The following is a 16,016-nucleotide window of genomic DNA, read 5'->3' as shown; positions in this document are numbered from 1 at the left end:
CCTTTGATTGACTGGTGCTTAACCTATTGTTCTCCTTCGATTGACAGGTACTTAACCTATTGTTCTGCTAAAAGGATCCTTCCTTTTGATTGACAGGCACATAGCCTATTGTCCCCCCCCCCTCTCACTCCCCTCCCCCTCAGGAAACCTCCAACCCACCCCCTCCCCCTTGCTGCTACAGGTACACTTTCAGGTCTGAGTTATTGGAATAGCCCCTCTCACTCTCATCAGTTTGATTGGCTACTTAATTAAATTGAACTATTAATTAACCTCTCACCCTCTGGTAAAACTCTTCCTCTTCCCTCCTCCAGAAAATGGTGGGAAGTCCAAATTCCATCAGTACAATGGAGCACACCATGGCTATCCCCACTAACCTAAGAAAATGGCGGGAAAAAAGGGCACTTGAACTACCTCCACTAACCTAAGTCATCCGACCATCACATCTTCCTAGGAACTGGCGGGAAAAACACTCAGTTGATCGATCATTTGGATGAAATTTGATTGTAGTGTATGAAATATTGTTTAAACAATTTAGACATTGTGTGGAATATTGTTTATTTAAACAATTTAGTTGATTCAAGACAGTGTATGGAATATATGGAAATTGGTGGAGAGGAAGGATCTCATAACAGGAAATTCAAAGGTATATTGTTTATTTATAAAAAATTCAGTTTGTGTGGTTGGATTTCTCTTGCTTATCATCCTCTGCTGATTGGAAACATATAGGTCTTGTAAGAAGCAGTTACATGGGGCAAACATGTTGCATAACCTAATGTTTGGCACTGTACTCTGGGTGTCTTAACCTAATGTTTGGGCTTTTGTTGGCACGTAACCTATTGTTCTGTTAAGTGGTTTCCATGTCACCCCAATTTCCTTAAACTGTTGTAATGCCTTTGATACCAAATTAAGAAATTAGTTATGTCCTCCTACAATCTTCTGGTACACTTTTCGATTATCACATGCTTTTGAACGACATTCCTGGCGCATTCCTCTTTGTCACACACCCCCTTAAATTATTGCACAGCATTTTACATAAAAACTATTCAAAGTAACCTAGTGTTCTGCACTGAACTTGCTGTTCTGCTCCATGTCACACACTGACACACACACACACACCTGCCCCTTAACTATTGTACCACTGATACCCTGTTGATATAAAAAATTATGCAAATTAATTAAATCGGTATTCTTCACATGTATGGGGTAGTTTTTCTTAATTCACAGCATCCTATTGGTCGGTGAAATCGATGGAATATAGTTTAAACAAAAGATCGCTAATAAAATGCAAATCCAGCGAACTGATGCCCGATGCCGACGCTAGAGTCTGGGTGCATCAGCAGGCCCAGCAAAGTGGCGATGCAGCCATCAACTGCCAAGCGATGCACAGGTGTCTGTTTGGATCACACAAGCATGAGGCAGCGGCATCCCTTTCATACTTGACATCTGAGAAATTCCTCTTGAAATACATGATCACCTAGGCACCGTTGCTGACATGACCAGACCTATTTGCAGTGCACAGACGCTCCAACGGCACGCACACGTCTACGTCGATGCGAGCCACCACCAGATGCAAGCCAGCACAAGCCATCGCTCTCACGCTGCTGCTGCCTACAGTTAGCAGGTGCAAGTTGGGTCTATTTTCGGGTAAACAGTTAAAGTTCTTCGAGTGTTATACTGGCGTTATAGAACTTTAAGGCGCGCTCACGCCAGTCCCAATACACGAGACGCTTCTGGCAGCACGTGTGTTTACCATTGCTGACGCGATACCTGTGGACACTGACGTCACAGAATAGCACAAGGTGTATTGTTCCTAGGGATCCTAATGGGACATGAGAGCTGCATCTAGCCACGCACGTGTACCCAGCGTGGCTGACGCATCGCACGAAATGTTTGTCAAATGGCTTGGTTCAAATGGCTCTGAGCACTATGGGACTCAACTGCTGTGGTCATCAGTCCCCTAGAACTTAGAACTACTTAAACCTAACTAACCTAAGGACATCACACACATCCATGCCCGAGGCAGGATTCGAACCTGCGACCGTAGCAGTCGCACGGTTCCTGACTGCGCGCCTAGAACCGCGAGACCACCACGGCCGGCGAAATGTTTGTCCTGCTATCAATATACATCTCAGAAACGTTAAACGTTCTCACCGCTAAAAGCCTGTGCATGCTCGTGAAAACACCATTAATCATAAAAGCATTCTTGTTGTTTGGAAAGAGAGCACTCTCTAAGCACAGACAGGGGGAAATCAGAACAAGTATTCAATGAAGTACTGTCTTACAGAAGAGAAAAAAATGGCCAGAATTTTCTGTATCCAACAGCTACAGGTCTGGAGATGTCCTAATGCTACAGTTGCAGATGAGTGACGGCAGAGATGGATGGTCTGCTTCAGTTCGTCTTTGAACACTTGCTTTCTCAGAACTTTCTCTACATACCTTGCCTCCATCTTGTTCGAATCAGTTTGTAGACACTCCCACGTCCTGGCACAAAGGATGTCTTGTGAATAAATAGAGCATTATGACTGTATTTTGTACAGATCCCCACATTGCACTGACAATTAAACCATGCAAAGTGGCCTATAGATCGTCAAATATGGAAATACTCTAACTCAATTACACTGCTCTCCACTGAGGACAGGAGATTGAATATTAGAGTGTGAAAGAGATCTCCAACCCATCATTATATCACTGTGTATCGTGTCGATATAGTAAACATACAATTCGTGTCCTGCATCATACAAAATCAGCCATTTTACATCATTCACACATATAAAGCAAAGTCAGACAGCACCGTATACACTCCTTGCATACACTCCCTGTGAGGCCGGCGGTCATCCACCCCAGAAGGATGATCAGAGCGCCCTCAGTGGACCGAAGTCACTCTCAGAACTGTTCTGCAAATTCGAACTCATTCCTCCTCGGCACAAACACGTTACTGTTTTTGGTCCAGACCTGCCTGCTTGCTTGCTTTTCTTCACCCATGTCCAGACTCTGGGATTACAAGAACACATGTATTTTCGCATGGTTTGCCATAATATTATACCATTTTCGCGGTACTTCTCGATATCAAGCACACCCTACCGATCGCTCGTTTAACATAATTCCGAAGATATAGACTGGAAATTATTTCTCTAAAAACTCGAAAGTTCAGCTAGGTGGAGCGTGCTGTAAACCACTGACCAACTAGAAGCTTGTCACGTCTGCGAAGACATTTACACAGAAACTCGAAAAAATAGAGAATGTCTGAAAGAACAGATATCACCTTCATATACATATAGTTAAGGCTCACCGGCCATTGGACCATCTCCTTCTGTGTGGATGCACAAACAGTGCCTGAACTCTTATGGGAATCGGCAGTAAAGCCGCGAGTAATGAGTATGGTGGGCAGGGGCACTATGAATATAGTGCGGGACAATAAGTTGCGAATGTGGGTCTCACGGGAGGCGTGCCAGAGATAAGTCCCTGCAATCTGTGTCCTCGGTGGCTCAGATGGATAGAGCGTCTGCCATGTAAGCAGGAGATCCCGGGTTCGAGTCTCGGTCGTGGCACACAATTTCAACTGTCCCCGTTGACTTATATCAACGCCTGTATGCAGCTAAGGGTATTCATTTCATTGTAATTTCATTCTAACGAGCTGCACCATCACCAATGATACCTGTTCTTTCTGACAATTCCAAGAGAACAGATACCATCTTCATATATACGTACTTCATAAGCCTGATGCTCAAGGCAAACCTATCACGCACCCCCTACTACTAACTGATCGCTGGCGATCCGAAATAATACTGACCGAAAATCAGCGATGGGTGAACATGTCTCATAAGTTTTTCTTGCGAGTGCTACCACCGTGTCTTAGAAAGAGAGGTATAATCGTCTTACAGACCGCCAGATGTTAAGAAACCCGATTGCAACAACTACTGTATGTTGCTGTCACAGGCGGTCTTGGTTCTACATGTGCACACAAGTATCCATGTTAAAAGCTACACCAGCTTTATAAACCCACACACGTGGTTGTTCCAGACAAATACCGAGACGGTGATCATAGTAGGAGTTTATATTATCAGACCAGCAGTCTGGTTACACGTAGACCATGATGCAACCTCGTCATAAAATCGCTGAATTTTGAAAGTGATTCGGCTAAGGAATGTGGTATGAAACCACTATTTGCAATCCCTCCCCCCCCCCCCCCCCACGCCACCGCCACTAGGTATTTCTCCAGTATTTGTATTGTATTCTGTCTTAATATCATGTCAGAGGTTCTGCAATATATCCACTGAGTTATAGGCGATGACTAATTGAGAAGGATCACAAACAGTAGTAGATGGTGTGCTGATTGAGATAGTAAGAAATATACACTAGCTTTTCATATCTTTAGTGTTACGCTATCTGCTAGAAATGATGTCTATGATTTGGAATCAAGTCTTTCCATTCAACCACATACCTGCATTGGATCCTATGGGGAAGTCCTCTAATCATTACAGCCACAAGTGAATCATGTTTCTGGCACTCTCATATCTCGAACCGAGTCACCTTACAAAAACACAAGTGAATCATATTTCTGGCACTCTCATATCTTGAAACGAATCACCTTTCTCGAACCTGTCTGCTACAGTAAAAGTCCAATGTGGTTTTAATCAGTACCTACGCATCTTGTGACTGCTGCCATTTCCTCAGCTTTGCGCATATGATCGTTCCAATTTAAGTTGGAACTGGGTAGAAGTTGGAGAAAGTCATATCCACCACCTTCTACAACCCGTGTAGAAACAGAGCAACCTGAGTTAGTGCGACAGGTCCGTGTTTTGACCATTCGGTGGAAAAGGGCGCATCGTGGTGCGTAGCCAAACGACATACAGACACTACAGTCCAAAGCAGATCCACATCCCTCAGGTCCCATTCATGTCTATCAGGCCAACATGCTATCATCATTATTCTGTACCATCTATCAGAGAAAAATTACGAAATATAAAAGCTCCACTAACTTCATCCAATATAGAATTTGATAAGATTTTTACCGCATATCTCTGTGCCTATATATAGAAAACAGATACCATCTGCATGCTGGCATCGAGCACATGTGACAATCCTATTAAACATACAGGTATTGATCAACTGCACAGACCAGTCTACAGTTTCATCACCTGTACTGTAGGAGGACGACTGTATCCCACAGACTTTACTGTAAGTCGCAAGAGACGCTCCCTGTGACCCTGTGTGTAGTTGTTTGAAACAATGTGCCCCCCCCCCCCCCTGCTCTAGCACGCTTTGTACACTGCCATACGTTTTTTTTTTTCCCGCCACAACTTCGAGGTCTGTGTCAGGTTCTAAGCTGACATTAACACCTTCTGATCGACAGCCTCTTGCAGAAAACTAGACCTCACACTGTGACGCGATTGACGACATTCAAGAGGGCTGCTGTGACGTCAGCTGATGAAGTGAGTACCATTACCCAAGATGGCGGGAAAGTGCCACCCCTCTCCCCCCTGCCAAGCCCCCCGTGGTGGAAAGTTTGAATTTTGGAGGGAAGATAGGTCAACTGGGCTACCTCTATATTTAAACTCAACTGTCACAGTGACGGAAGAGCTGATGGCTCTGCGTTCCGTTTCGGCTGATTCCTCATATTACACTTATGTACGCTATTACTGTTTTGATGCTAGCCATACCCAGAAGGTGTCAGCCATCCACAAAACTCTTTCTCCAACTCAAGCAAGCATTGTCAGTCAATCATTATGTGGTAACCAACAGCGTGTCAGTAGACAGATGGGATGGAAAAGACAGAGCCGATACACTGAAATAATAAGCATAACAGTTGACAGTGTGAACAATTTTAGAAAATTTACTGTTATTTCAACACCAACCAATGATTTGCCAGCATGTTTCCCACTTTCAGTATCATAACTAAACCACCCCTTCTCCACATTGCGAGTATCATTGCGAATGTAGATAGATGACAGTGCAGTACGCCCATTAATTGTTAATTGTCAAACACATACATCATCAAATATACCAGGCAGTGCTCTTAAAATTTCTAGCACCTTGAGCATAGTGCATAATTTACGATCTATCTCTATGCGGGTGGGAGTCACAGAGCATTCTTGCCGTCTTAAGCTAAAATTAGTGACTAAAAAGTCTCCCCACACTGTCTTTGACCAGCCCGTCCTGCAACACCATTACCGACTTAATCTGCAGCTGATCGGAAGTAGACCGCTATATTCCGCGTCTCGTGAATGAATGGAGCTAGCCGAGTCCTCGCCCATCCAATTACACAATATTTCGCCATATGCTCACATGTCGAGGATGTTAGCACCCCTTATCGGTGTATAGTAACAGATCTGGTTAATTGATTTATGAGGGACTTTGTTTCTTTCAATTGCTCTATTTGGTGCGTAAACCCGTTAGTCAACATATTATACTCTACTTGACTAATGTTTAACTGTTCCAGTCTCTCTTTGCACTGCTGTATCATTTTTAATCCTACTCTTTGTGCAGCGTGAAATTTGTCATCTAACGTTTTCAGATTTACATATGTTACCAATTTCCATGTTGTACTCGTAATTTCAACGTCGCCTCTGTGATGGTAATATATTCCTGGTGATACTCTTATCTGATTAATCTTCACAAGTCCATCCATATTTCCTTGCCCGTGGCAACTGTAAACCAACCATCCATTGATGATAATCAGCATCCACGTCATTAGGATTGATGCCATCCTGGTGGGTCTGTAATAGAAGTCTTGATGTTACCTGTCTAGCTTCTTTAGTAATATGGTTTTAATCTATTTGCACGCACGTTCAATTCCTGTCGCCTTTTCGTCTTTATGATTATATTGGGTACTTCCACTTTCACTATCTCCTATGGGCCTCTGAACTGAGAATCTAACTTTTTTGATCTCCCACGTTGTATTATTTCGTCATGCAGTAACACTCTGTCGCCTATTTGAAAAGCTCTCTGATGCTCTGTTTTGTCATCTGTAATGCATCTTGCCTATTTCTTTGGCCTCTCTTATTTTTTCTCTCGCTACTCGTTACGCTTCTTGCATCCTAGCTTTTACTTTGTATACATAATCGTCGTAATCATATCCTATTGTGGCTGTTTCCTTTTGCAATATTCCTGGTACGTTCACTATTCTTCCGAACATTAATTCAAACAGGGCATACCCTGTGTACTGCTGTGTGGTGTCGTACTAAATACAAAACAATTATACGATATCCACTTGTCCCGGTCACTATGATCTTCCTTGATGAAGTGCCTTAGATACTCTACTAACGTCCTGTGTGTTCGTTCCAATGCTCCATTTGTCTGCAGATGAAATGCGGTCGTTTGTATCTTCTTTATCCTTAATAATTTAAATATTCTCTTGAACACTTGACTTAGAAAATTTGATCCCTGATCTGTCAATAATAGTGAAGGAATACCAAACTTCAAAATAACTTCTTCTATGAACTTCTCGGCTATTGTGAGCGCATCTTGTCTCTCTGTTGGAATTGCTTCTGTAAACTTGCTTAAATCGTCCTAAAACGTCAAAATATATCTGTTCCCTTCCATGGTTTTGTCTAATGGACCAATTACATTCGTATAACATTTATCAAACACTGTTTCTGCCATGTCCATAATAACTAATGGCATTTTTATTTTTCCCTGCGTAACTTTATTTCGTTGGCATGTATCACATGTTCTAATATTCTTTTCAATATCTTTTTTTCATTCCTTTCCATGTACCATATCTTTTTAAACGATCCAGTGTCTTATGTATTCCTTGATGTCCACGTAATGGATTGTCATGTACTTCCTTCATAATGCCGGCCTTTTGTTCCTCGCTTAGCTCTGTGGTGTCTTCATTTAATGCCGTGTCCTCATTTATTCTTCTAACTGGCTCTTGTTTTTCGATTACCTGTGCATCTTCATCGCTGTACCTTATTCTGCTTAAGGCATCTGCATTGGCATTTAATCTTCCTGGCTTATATACAATCTCATATGTATATTCTTCTAATTTTAATCTCCATTTTAATAACCTGGATGATGGATCTTTCATACTAAAAATCCATGTTAAAGGCTTGTGATCTGTTACTATTTTAAATTCTCTTACATACACATATGGTCGAAATTGTTTCGTTGCCCATACTAATGCTTAACATTTCAGCTCAGTGGCTGGATAATTTCTTTCTGCTTTATTTAATGTTCTGGAGGCGTACGGTAGGTTGCTTAAAATGTTCCCTTGTGACAGTATTGCACCAAGTGCTATTCCACTTGCGTCTGTCGTAATAATAAAAAGTTTGTCGAAATCAGGATACTGCAGAATGGGAGGATTGATTAATCTTTCTTTTAATTCTTCAAATGATCCTTGCTGTGCCCTTCCCCATTCATATTGTTCGTCATCCTTTAATAATTTATGTAAAGGTGCTGCAATTTCACTGAAATCCTTTAGAAATTTGCGATAGTATGCTACGAGACCTAGACATCCTTTCAATTCCTTCTTTGTCTTTGGTACTGGGAATTTCTTTACGTTTTCTACGTTCCGCTCATCTGGCTGTACTCCTCCGTCTGTTATCTTATGCCCCAAAAATATGACTTCGGTTCGTAAAAATTCACACTTGTCTGGTTGTAACTTCAGCCTGTGTTCTCGTAATCTATCAAAAATCTCTCTTAATTTTTCATTATGTGCCGGCCGTAGTGGCCGAGCGGTTCTAGGCGCTACAATCTGGAGCAGCGCGACGGCTACGGTCGCAGGTTCGAATCCTGCCTCGGGCATGGATGTGTGTGATGTCCTTAGGTTAGTTAGGTTTAACTAGTTCTAAGTTCTAGGGGACTGATGACCTCAGAAGTTAACTCCCATAGTGCTCAGAGCCATTTGAACCATTTTTTCATTATGTTCGTTTAGCGAACTTCCATAACATATTACGTTGTCTAAATACACTAAACTCTTGGTTCCTTGTAATCCTGATAACACTACGTTCATTAATCTCTGAAACGTACTAGGCGCTCCTTTTAAACCCATAGGCATTCTCTTATAATGTTGATAATTAGCGCTGAACGCTGTTTTCTCCATGTCTTTGGGCTCCGTTGTTATCTGGTGATATCCGCTGGCTAAATCCAATGTCGAAAAGTACTTGGTTTTTGTAGCTGTTGTAATATTTCCGATGTATTCGGGATCGGGAATGCATCCCCTAATGAAATCTCGTTTACTTTACGATGATCCGTCACGGCATCTACTTTCTTAGGGATTAATAGAATCGGCGCTTTCCATTGACTTTGGATTTATACAATAATAACGTCTGCTAACATTTTTTCTACGTACTCTCGTAATGCTTCTTTCTGGGATTCTGGTATCCTATATGGTCTGACATTGATTACTTTTCCTGCATGCTCTGGCTGTATCGGAAGACTATGTTCTCCCATCTCTGTAAATGATAATTTATCTCCTTTTAAATGGAAGACATCACAGTACTCACTAGACAGTTTTTTCACTTCATATTTCTCTTCCTCATTTAAATGATCCACTCGTAATGCGTCTCTAACTTGTGCAGTACGATTCTTGTAATCCATTGCCTATTCTGGCGTTTCGTTTACCCTCCTTACTGTTGCTTCCACATATAATGGTTCTGTGGTTAAGCATACAGAACTCACATCACATTTTACTTCATTGGTATTTAACATATTAATAACACATTTCCCTTGAATCTTTTTCACTATTGCTTCTGGAATGTACACACTTTTAAGTACTTCTTGTTTCGGTATTATTACAACTCCTCCCTCGGGATTTTTTTTTGTGTTCAGCTAATCTAATTATCATTACTCTTTCTTCCCTAGGTCCGATTATTTCCGTAAGTTTGCGTTGCGGGAGCTCCACATCTGGTGTCCTTCTATGCTGTGACCTTAACGTGCCGTACTGTTTATCACTTATCTGTCCGTCCACAGCTAATGCTCCCTTGAACTTACGTAATTCTGTTGTCAGCTCCATATCATCCTGGTAACGTGCCCTTGGCCCTGCCTTGCTGTCCTTCTGGTTCTGTTACTTCAAGAAATGGCACTGAGCACTATGAGACTTAACATCTATGGTCATCAGTCCCCTAGAACTTAGAACTACTTAAACCTAACTAACCTAAGGACATCACACAACACACAGTCATCACGAGGCAGAGAAAATCCCTGACCTCGCCGGGAATCGAACCCGGGAACCCGGGCACGGGATGTTCTGTTACTAACGGAATGTCATGCCCATTCACTCTGTGTTGTTTCCTGTGGTAATCGATTATAGCTCTCTGCCGTTGTAGAAAATATCTTCCTAATACTCCATCATATGGAACATCTGTTCCCTTGCGTAATACATGGAAAGTCTGCTAACCCAACACTTTTCCGTTTAGTCTTAAATCCAATTCCGCTATGTCCAAATTGTTCATTGTACCTTCTGTAACCCCTTTCAGTGTTTTTATTTCTCTATAATTCACAGGCATTTCCACGGTTATTGTTTCTTCCTTGAGCGGACTTATATGAGCACCTGTGTCGATTAAAAACTTTAACCCCGTACCGAATTCTTTGCAGTATATCGTAATTATTTCATTTTCTGCCTTGCAGTCTACTACCCACACTTTGGGCCATTTAACGGTGGTTACGTGCGACTGCTTTGGGTGTCATCTGCTTCATTTCCCGACCATTCCCCTGGTTGTCTTCCACGGTTTTCTCCACCTTTAAACATTGTATGCCCATATTTATTACTGGGAGTTCGACAATCTTTTACCCTGTGTCCTCTCCTTCTACATTTTTGGTATATAATTATCTTCTCACATGTTGCATCCGTATGCCCTGGTTTATCACAGTAGTAACAACAATTTTGAAATTTACGCGTTTCTTGCGCTTTGTTGGGTGGTGGTACCCACCTGACTGTATTACTACGACAATGTTTGGATACATGTTCTATCTTTCCACATTGGTAACATTTCATTAGTCTTAGCGTCTCGTGAATGAATGGAGGTAGCCGAGTCCTCGTCCTTCCAAGTACACAAGATTTCGCCATATGCTCGTATGTCGAGGATGTTAGCACCCCTTATCGGTGTATAGTAACAGATTTGAAAGTATTGTGATGTAATAGCAGATGGTTAAGAATAACAAGAAACGGGTGATTTTTACGTATTATGGAGCTCCAAATAGATGGAGTTCGAAGCATTTTACGTGAATCAACTACGCTATCAACTTTAAAGTATGGTTCTAGAGTCTAGGATCAGTACCTAGAAGGTATTGGTAATAGAGAACAGCCGGCCGAAGTGGCCGTGCGGTTCTAGGCGCTGCAGTCTGGAACCGCGAGACCGCTACGGTCGCAGGTTCGAATCCTGCCTCGGGCATGGATGTGTGTGATGTCCTTAGGTTAGTTAGTTTTGACTAGTTCTAAGTTCTAGGGTACTAATGGCCTCAGAAGTTGAGTCCCATAGTGCTCAGAGCCATTTGAACCATTTTTTAAATAGAGAACACATGCACTCCTAAGGCTACAACGTTCCGCACTTTAAACAGGCTATAACGTTAGATCGATTGAGTTTCTGACCTTATCAGTCATGTGGAATGCAACGCTGTTAATATTCCAAAGTAAGAAATATATTTCCAGCGCATGACATACATCCTTCTTGTAGGTTTCTCCACGATAAACTATGGTATCGAACCGTAAAACGAGAAAACTACTTGCTTAAAACAGTGTCTCTGTGTGACATGTCGCGTCCCAGCAGTTTTGTTGTGCAATAGGAACGTTGACGACTATCTGAGGGTTGTTGGGGTGCCCACCTTTGTTATCGCAGATGAGAGGGAGAAAGTTCTTCGAGGTAGAACTGGGTGGTTATTGGTTGCAGTGGTAATCTTTTAGGATTAATGGCAGGATGAGTATACTGAAGAGTTCAGTATTTATTTAAGTAATTCATTTGTTATCCCTTTGATAACTTACAAAAGAGGAGCCAGTTCCTCACCTCTTCTTTAATAACTGTCAGACTCAGTTTACTCTTATCAACAGGCCACTCGCCTAAGCTTGCAAGAGACAATTACTATTTCGTGAATTGTTCTTGTTAATTACGAAACTACCAATGCTATCTACTCCTTGAGACAAAGACAGATTGCCAATGTTCAAAGCTATTCCCCAGAATAGATAATGATTACTTATCTCGGAGTTGATGTGCGTGTCACCAGATCTGATCACCGACTTCTCGCTGAGAATATTACTTCTGCATACTTGTGCTACTGCTGCCTGGCGTAACTACACGGTGGCTCCTCAAAGCGGCCACTAGCTAGTCGATCGTACTACTGCTCCCCCCGAATCCTCTCTCAGAATCTCTTGCTTATGTACCGTTCTAAGTCGCGGCTGACCGTCCATAAGATCCGTTCGGGATATTTCCATTAACTATCTCCTTCGACACGTAAACACTTTAATGTTCGATTTCTGTTATAGGTTTCCACTCGATGTTACCACTTACGTATAGTGGAAAGCTTCCTTTAGCGTCAGGGCTTGTGCCTCTTGGTGCAGTCTCAAATAGATCCATCACGTGTTTAATCCGTGATGCGACTTGCTACTTGATGTCCGTACTTTACGTAACATATGGTAAACTTTTGTTGACGTCCAACTGCGGTTCAAATAGTGTCTTAATGCGCGTGTTTGATCTTACGCATCTTATCTCTCTTCCCTTCACAAATATCCTCCACTATGGTTTCCCAATTCTTAAACTCTGATACTTCTAATTTCATGAAGTTACCATCGTTCTCCTTTCATTTGATCTGACAAGTATTGCTAAAGAATAAATTTTTTTTTTCTGAGGACTGGACATGCACAAATTAGTTTTCCAGAGATGTATAGCGTCCACTGTCCACATCCGATCACAGTTCAGAAATTATACTATGCCCACATCAGTCCTATGTAAATGATCTTTAGCAACGGAGAATACCTCTTACAAGGAAACATAAACAATTTATGAGATACGACATATGTTACGAATAGCTGTCCGACTTGCGCACGCAGGAAAGAGTGAGTGCCCCACATACGTTCAGTTTTCTGGAGAAGAGACATAAATATGATCTCCTCCCAAAATTTAATATGTTATTTATATTTCATGCGCAGCAATGTGTGACTTAACACGAACCAAACCTAAAGTCATAGAGACTCCTATTTTCCATTGCAAACTATTCGAATTTCGTGTGGCAGGTGAATTAGTTTTGAAATATTGCAATCACTACGATGATTAACGAAAACGATAGGAAGGCGACGAATGAACTGTAAGATGCGAAAAAAATAATTTTTTGTCGAATACTTTCTTTAAAATCGATTGAGAAACACCACACACCAACCGACGTGCATGCGCTGCCGTTACCGCAGTGTAGTGAGCCGGCCAGCAACACGTCAATATTCTTCACTCTGTTTGTTGTGTTGGCAGAAGAGCCAACACCGTGTTACTAGAGGATGCCGAAATGCACGCGTTTTAGCTCACGCAGGCTGGCGTGAGGAGGGAAGAACTATTCTGACGTGAGGTCTGGAACATGACAAGGAATTAGAATTCAGAAAGCGGACGTAAATAGTTTGATACTTAACTTTAATCCATTAATGATGAACGTCCCTCTTGACGGTACATGATTCACAATATTATCTGTTCAGAATAGTAACTGAATATGGCGCCTTGCTAGGTCGTAGCAAATGACGTAGCTGAAGGCTATGTTAAACTGTCGTCTCGGCAACTGAGAGCGTATGTAGACAGTGAACCATCGCTAGCAAAGTCGGCTGTACAACTGGGGCGAGTGCTAGGGAGTCTTCTAGACTAGACCTGCCGTGTGGCTGCGCTCGGTCTGCAATCACTGATAGTTGCGACACGCGGGTCCGACGTATACTAACGGACCGCGGCCGATTTAAAGGCTACCACCTAGCAAGTGTGGTGTCTGGCGGTGACACCACACTGTTTCCAGCTGCCTCACGCTGTCATCCAGTGTCCGGGTAACCTGCTTCCACTACCGTGCGCACTCTAGTAAACTCGTCACAGGCGGGACATTAAGCCCCCGTTCTTCTTCCTCTCTCCCTTCTTCTTCCTCTCTCCCTTCTTCTTCCTCTCTCCCTTCTGGCTGTAGTAGTTACTGCAAACGTTAGAGCAGATTGGTGTTCCCACAGGTCGGCGCAGGAGTCGTCGGACAGGATGCCGCAGCTGCACGAGGCGGCGATCCGAGGCAGCGCGGAGGACGTGCGGAGGCTGCTGGCAGCGGGCGCGCCGGTGGACGCGCGGAACGCGGCGGGCTGGACGGCGCTGCACTGCGCGGCGGCGCTGGGCCACGACCTGGTCGTGGCGAGTCTGCTGCGCGCCGGGGCCGACGTGGACGCGCGGGACCGCTGCGGGGACACGCCGCTGCACAAGGCGGCCTGGATGCGGCGCGTCTCGCCCGCCTGCTTGCTGGCGGCCGCACACGCGCACCTCGACGCACCGGGGGCGTCCGGCGGCACACCGCTGCACTGCGCCGCGCAGCTGGGCCACGCGGAAGCGGTGCGCGCACTGCTGCAGCTCGGTGCCGACCCCACCGCCACCGACCACTCCGGCAAGACGCCGTTCGACCTGGCCAAGCGCTACGGCAGAAGCGAAGTCGTCAACATCCTCACATAGTCACCACGTTTCGCGTATGATACTGTGTTGACGACTGTGCCGAGTGGAGCTTTACACTGAGGCGACGAAAGTCATGGGATACCTCCTAATTTCTCTTTTTCTTTTTCTTTTTTTGTCAGTAGTGGACCACAAGACTGGAGTTTATTCTTGGTGTGTCACATGTTTATGTCTCTTTATCTAACATTTTACTATACACTTTGTGAGGTAGCTGGACGCCCATAGGATCCTTTGGTCCTCTAATTAGGGACGTTTTTCAATTACGATATGAGTATTTGGTATTGTAGGGACCTTTTCTTAATTCGTTCCACGAGCTGTGGTACTCGCAACTTTTTAATGATTGGTGCACAAATCTATGGTGGGTGCCAGTGGACCAAGGTGTCGTGTACATAGTTCCGCGTAGTCAGCGCGTACACAACTTTCCCACTAGAGCGCGCCCCACTAAGCACAACAGCGCAGGCGCAGCGCTCGTCCGTCTCCGCACTACGAGATGGCGCTGCCTTAGAGACGGACCAAATTCTGCTCCCGCCGTACCGCGTATTAATATGTAACGCAGCCAATGAGATTGCTGCTAATGTAGAACATTTTCTCCTCACGGATCTCACTCGCGCAGTGATACCTGAATGCGCGAGGTATTAAACGAGTGTACAGACCTCCGAACAGTCAGTCTACACCAGTCTGTACCAGTCTGCATTAGTCTGTACCAGTCTATAGTCAAGTTTCAGTCTGCACCTAATAAGATTACCATATTCCTGTACATAGCCATGAAGATAAATGAATAGACACTTTGTCAAGTATCAGAGATATGTGAGAATAAGATTAACGTACCAAGACCAAAGGAACTTCAGATTGTCAATTGTAAACAGCATCCAGAATCAAGTTACGTAATGTCTACGCTTTTTATTATTTTAATAAATGTGTGTGAAAATTAATCAAGTTCTGTTTAAAGTTGGTCACCATCAACCTGCTACTCTAAGCGGGCAAGTGGCATTTCTATCGTCTGACCTAACGGCAGAAGATAAACACGCCACGATAAGACCAAGAGACATAAAATGGCTCTGAGCACTATGGGACTTAACATCTATGGTCATCAGTCCCCTAGAACTTAGAACTACTTAAACCTAACTAACCTAAGGACATCACACAACACCCAGTCATCAAGAGGCAGAGAAAATCCCTGATCCGCCGGGAATCAAGAGACATATTGCTGACACTCGCCTACTTCGTTAGAACAAGTCAAATAATCTGATGGTGTGTGTACCGAATGTCTTACAGTACGCACACCACACAAGGCCTGTGGCTCTTTGTACTTATGCAAGCGCTGGAGTTGAATGGTGCCTATTAGCCGGAGCTGCAGTATTTCGTCTCTTCAGTGGTTCACTTTATTAAAGAGCTCTGTGGCATAGTGTATTATTTTTT

At 43.4% G+C, this 16,016-nt stretch overlaps 1 protein-coding gene across 1 annotated transcript in view; it reads left to right on the top strand.

The window, feature by feature from the left end:
- Window positions 1-14,600, top strand: part of LOC126249273 (speckle-type POZ protein-like) — a 92,656-nt gene extending 78,056 nt beyond the window's left edge. Inside the window, exon 4 of the mRNA XM_049950927.1 lies at window positions 14,117-14,600. Coding sequence (XP_049806884.1) covers window positions 14,117-14,600 — 484 coding nt within the window. The remainder of the gene's footprint in view (window positions 1-14,116) is intronic.
- The last annotated feature ends 1,416 nt before the right edge of the window (window positions 14,601-16,016 follow it).

The sequence above is a fragment of the Schistocerca nitens genome, chromosome 3 (assembly GCF_023898315.1).
Source record: "Schistocerca nitens isolate TAMUIC-IGC-003100 chromosome 3, iqSchNite1.1, whole genome shotgun sequence".
NCBI classification, from domain to species: domain Eukaryota; kingdom Metazoa; phylum Arthropoda; class Insecta; order Orthoptera; family Acrididae; genus Schistocerca; species Schistocerca nitens.
Note: the sequence above shows the minus strand (reverse complement) of the source record. Positions and strands in the feature narration are given on the sequence as shown.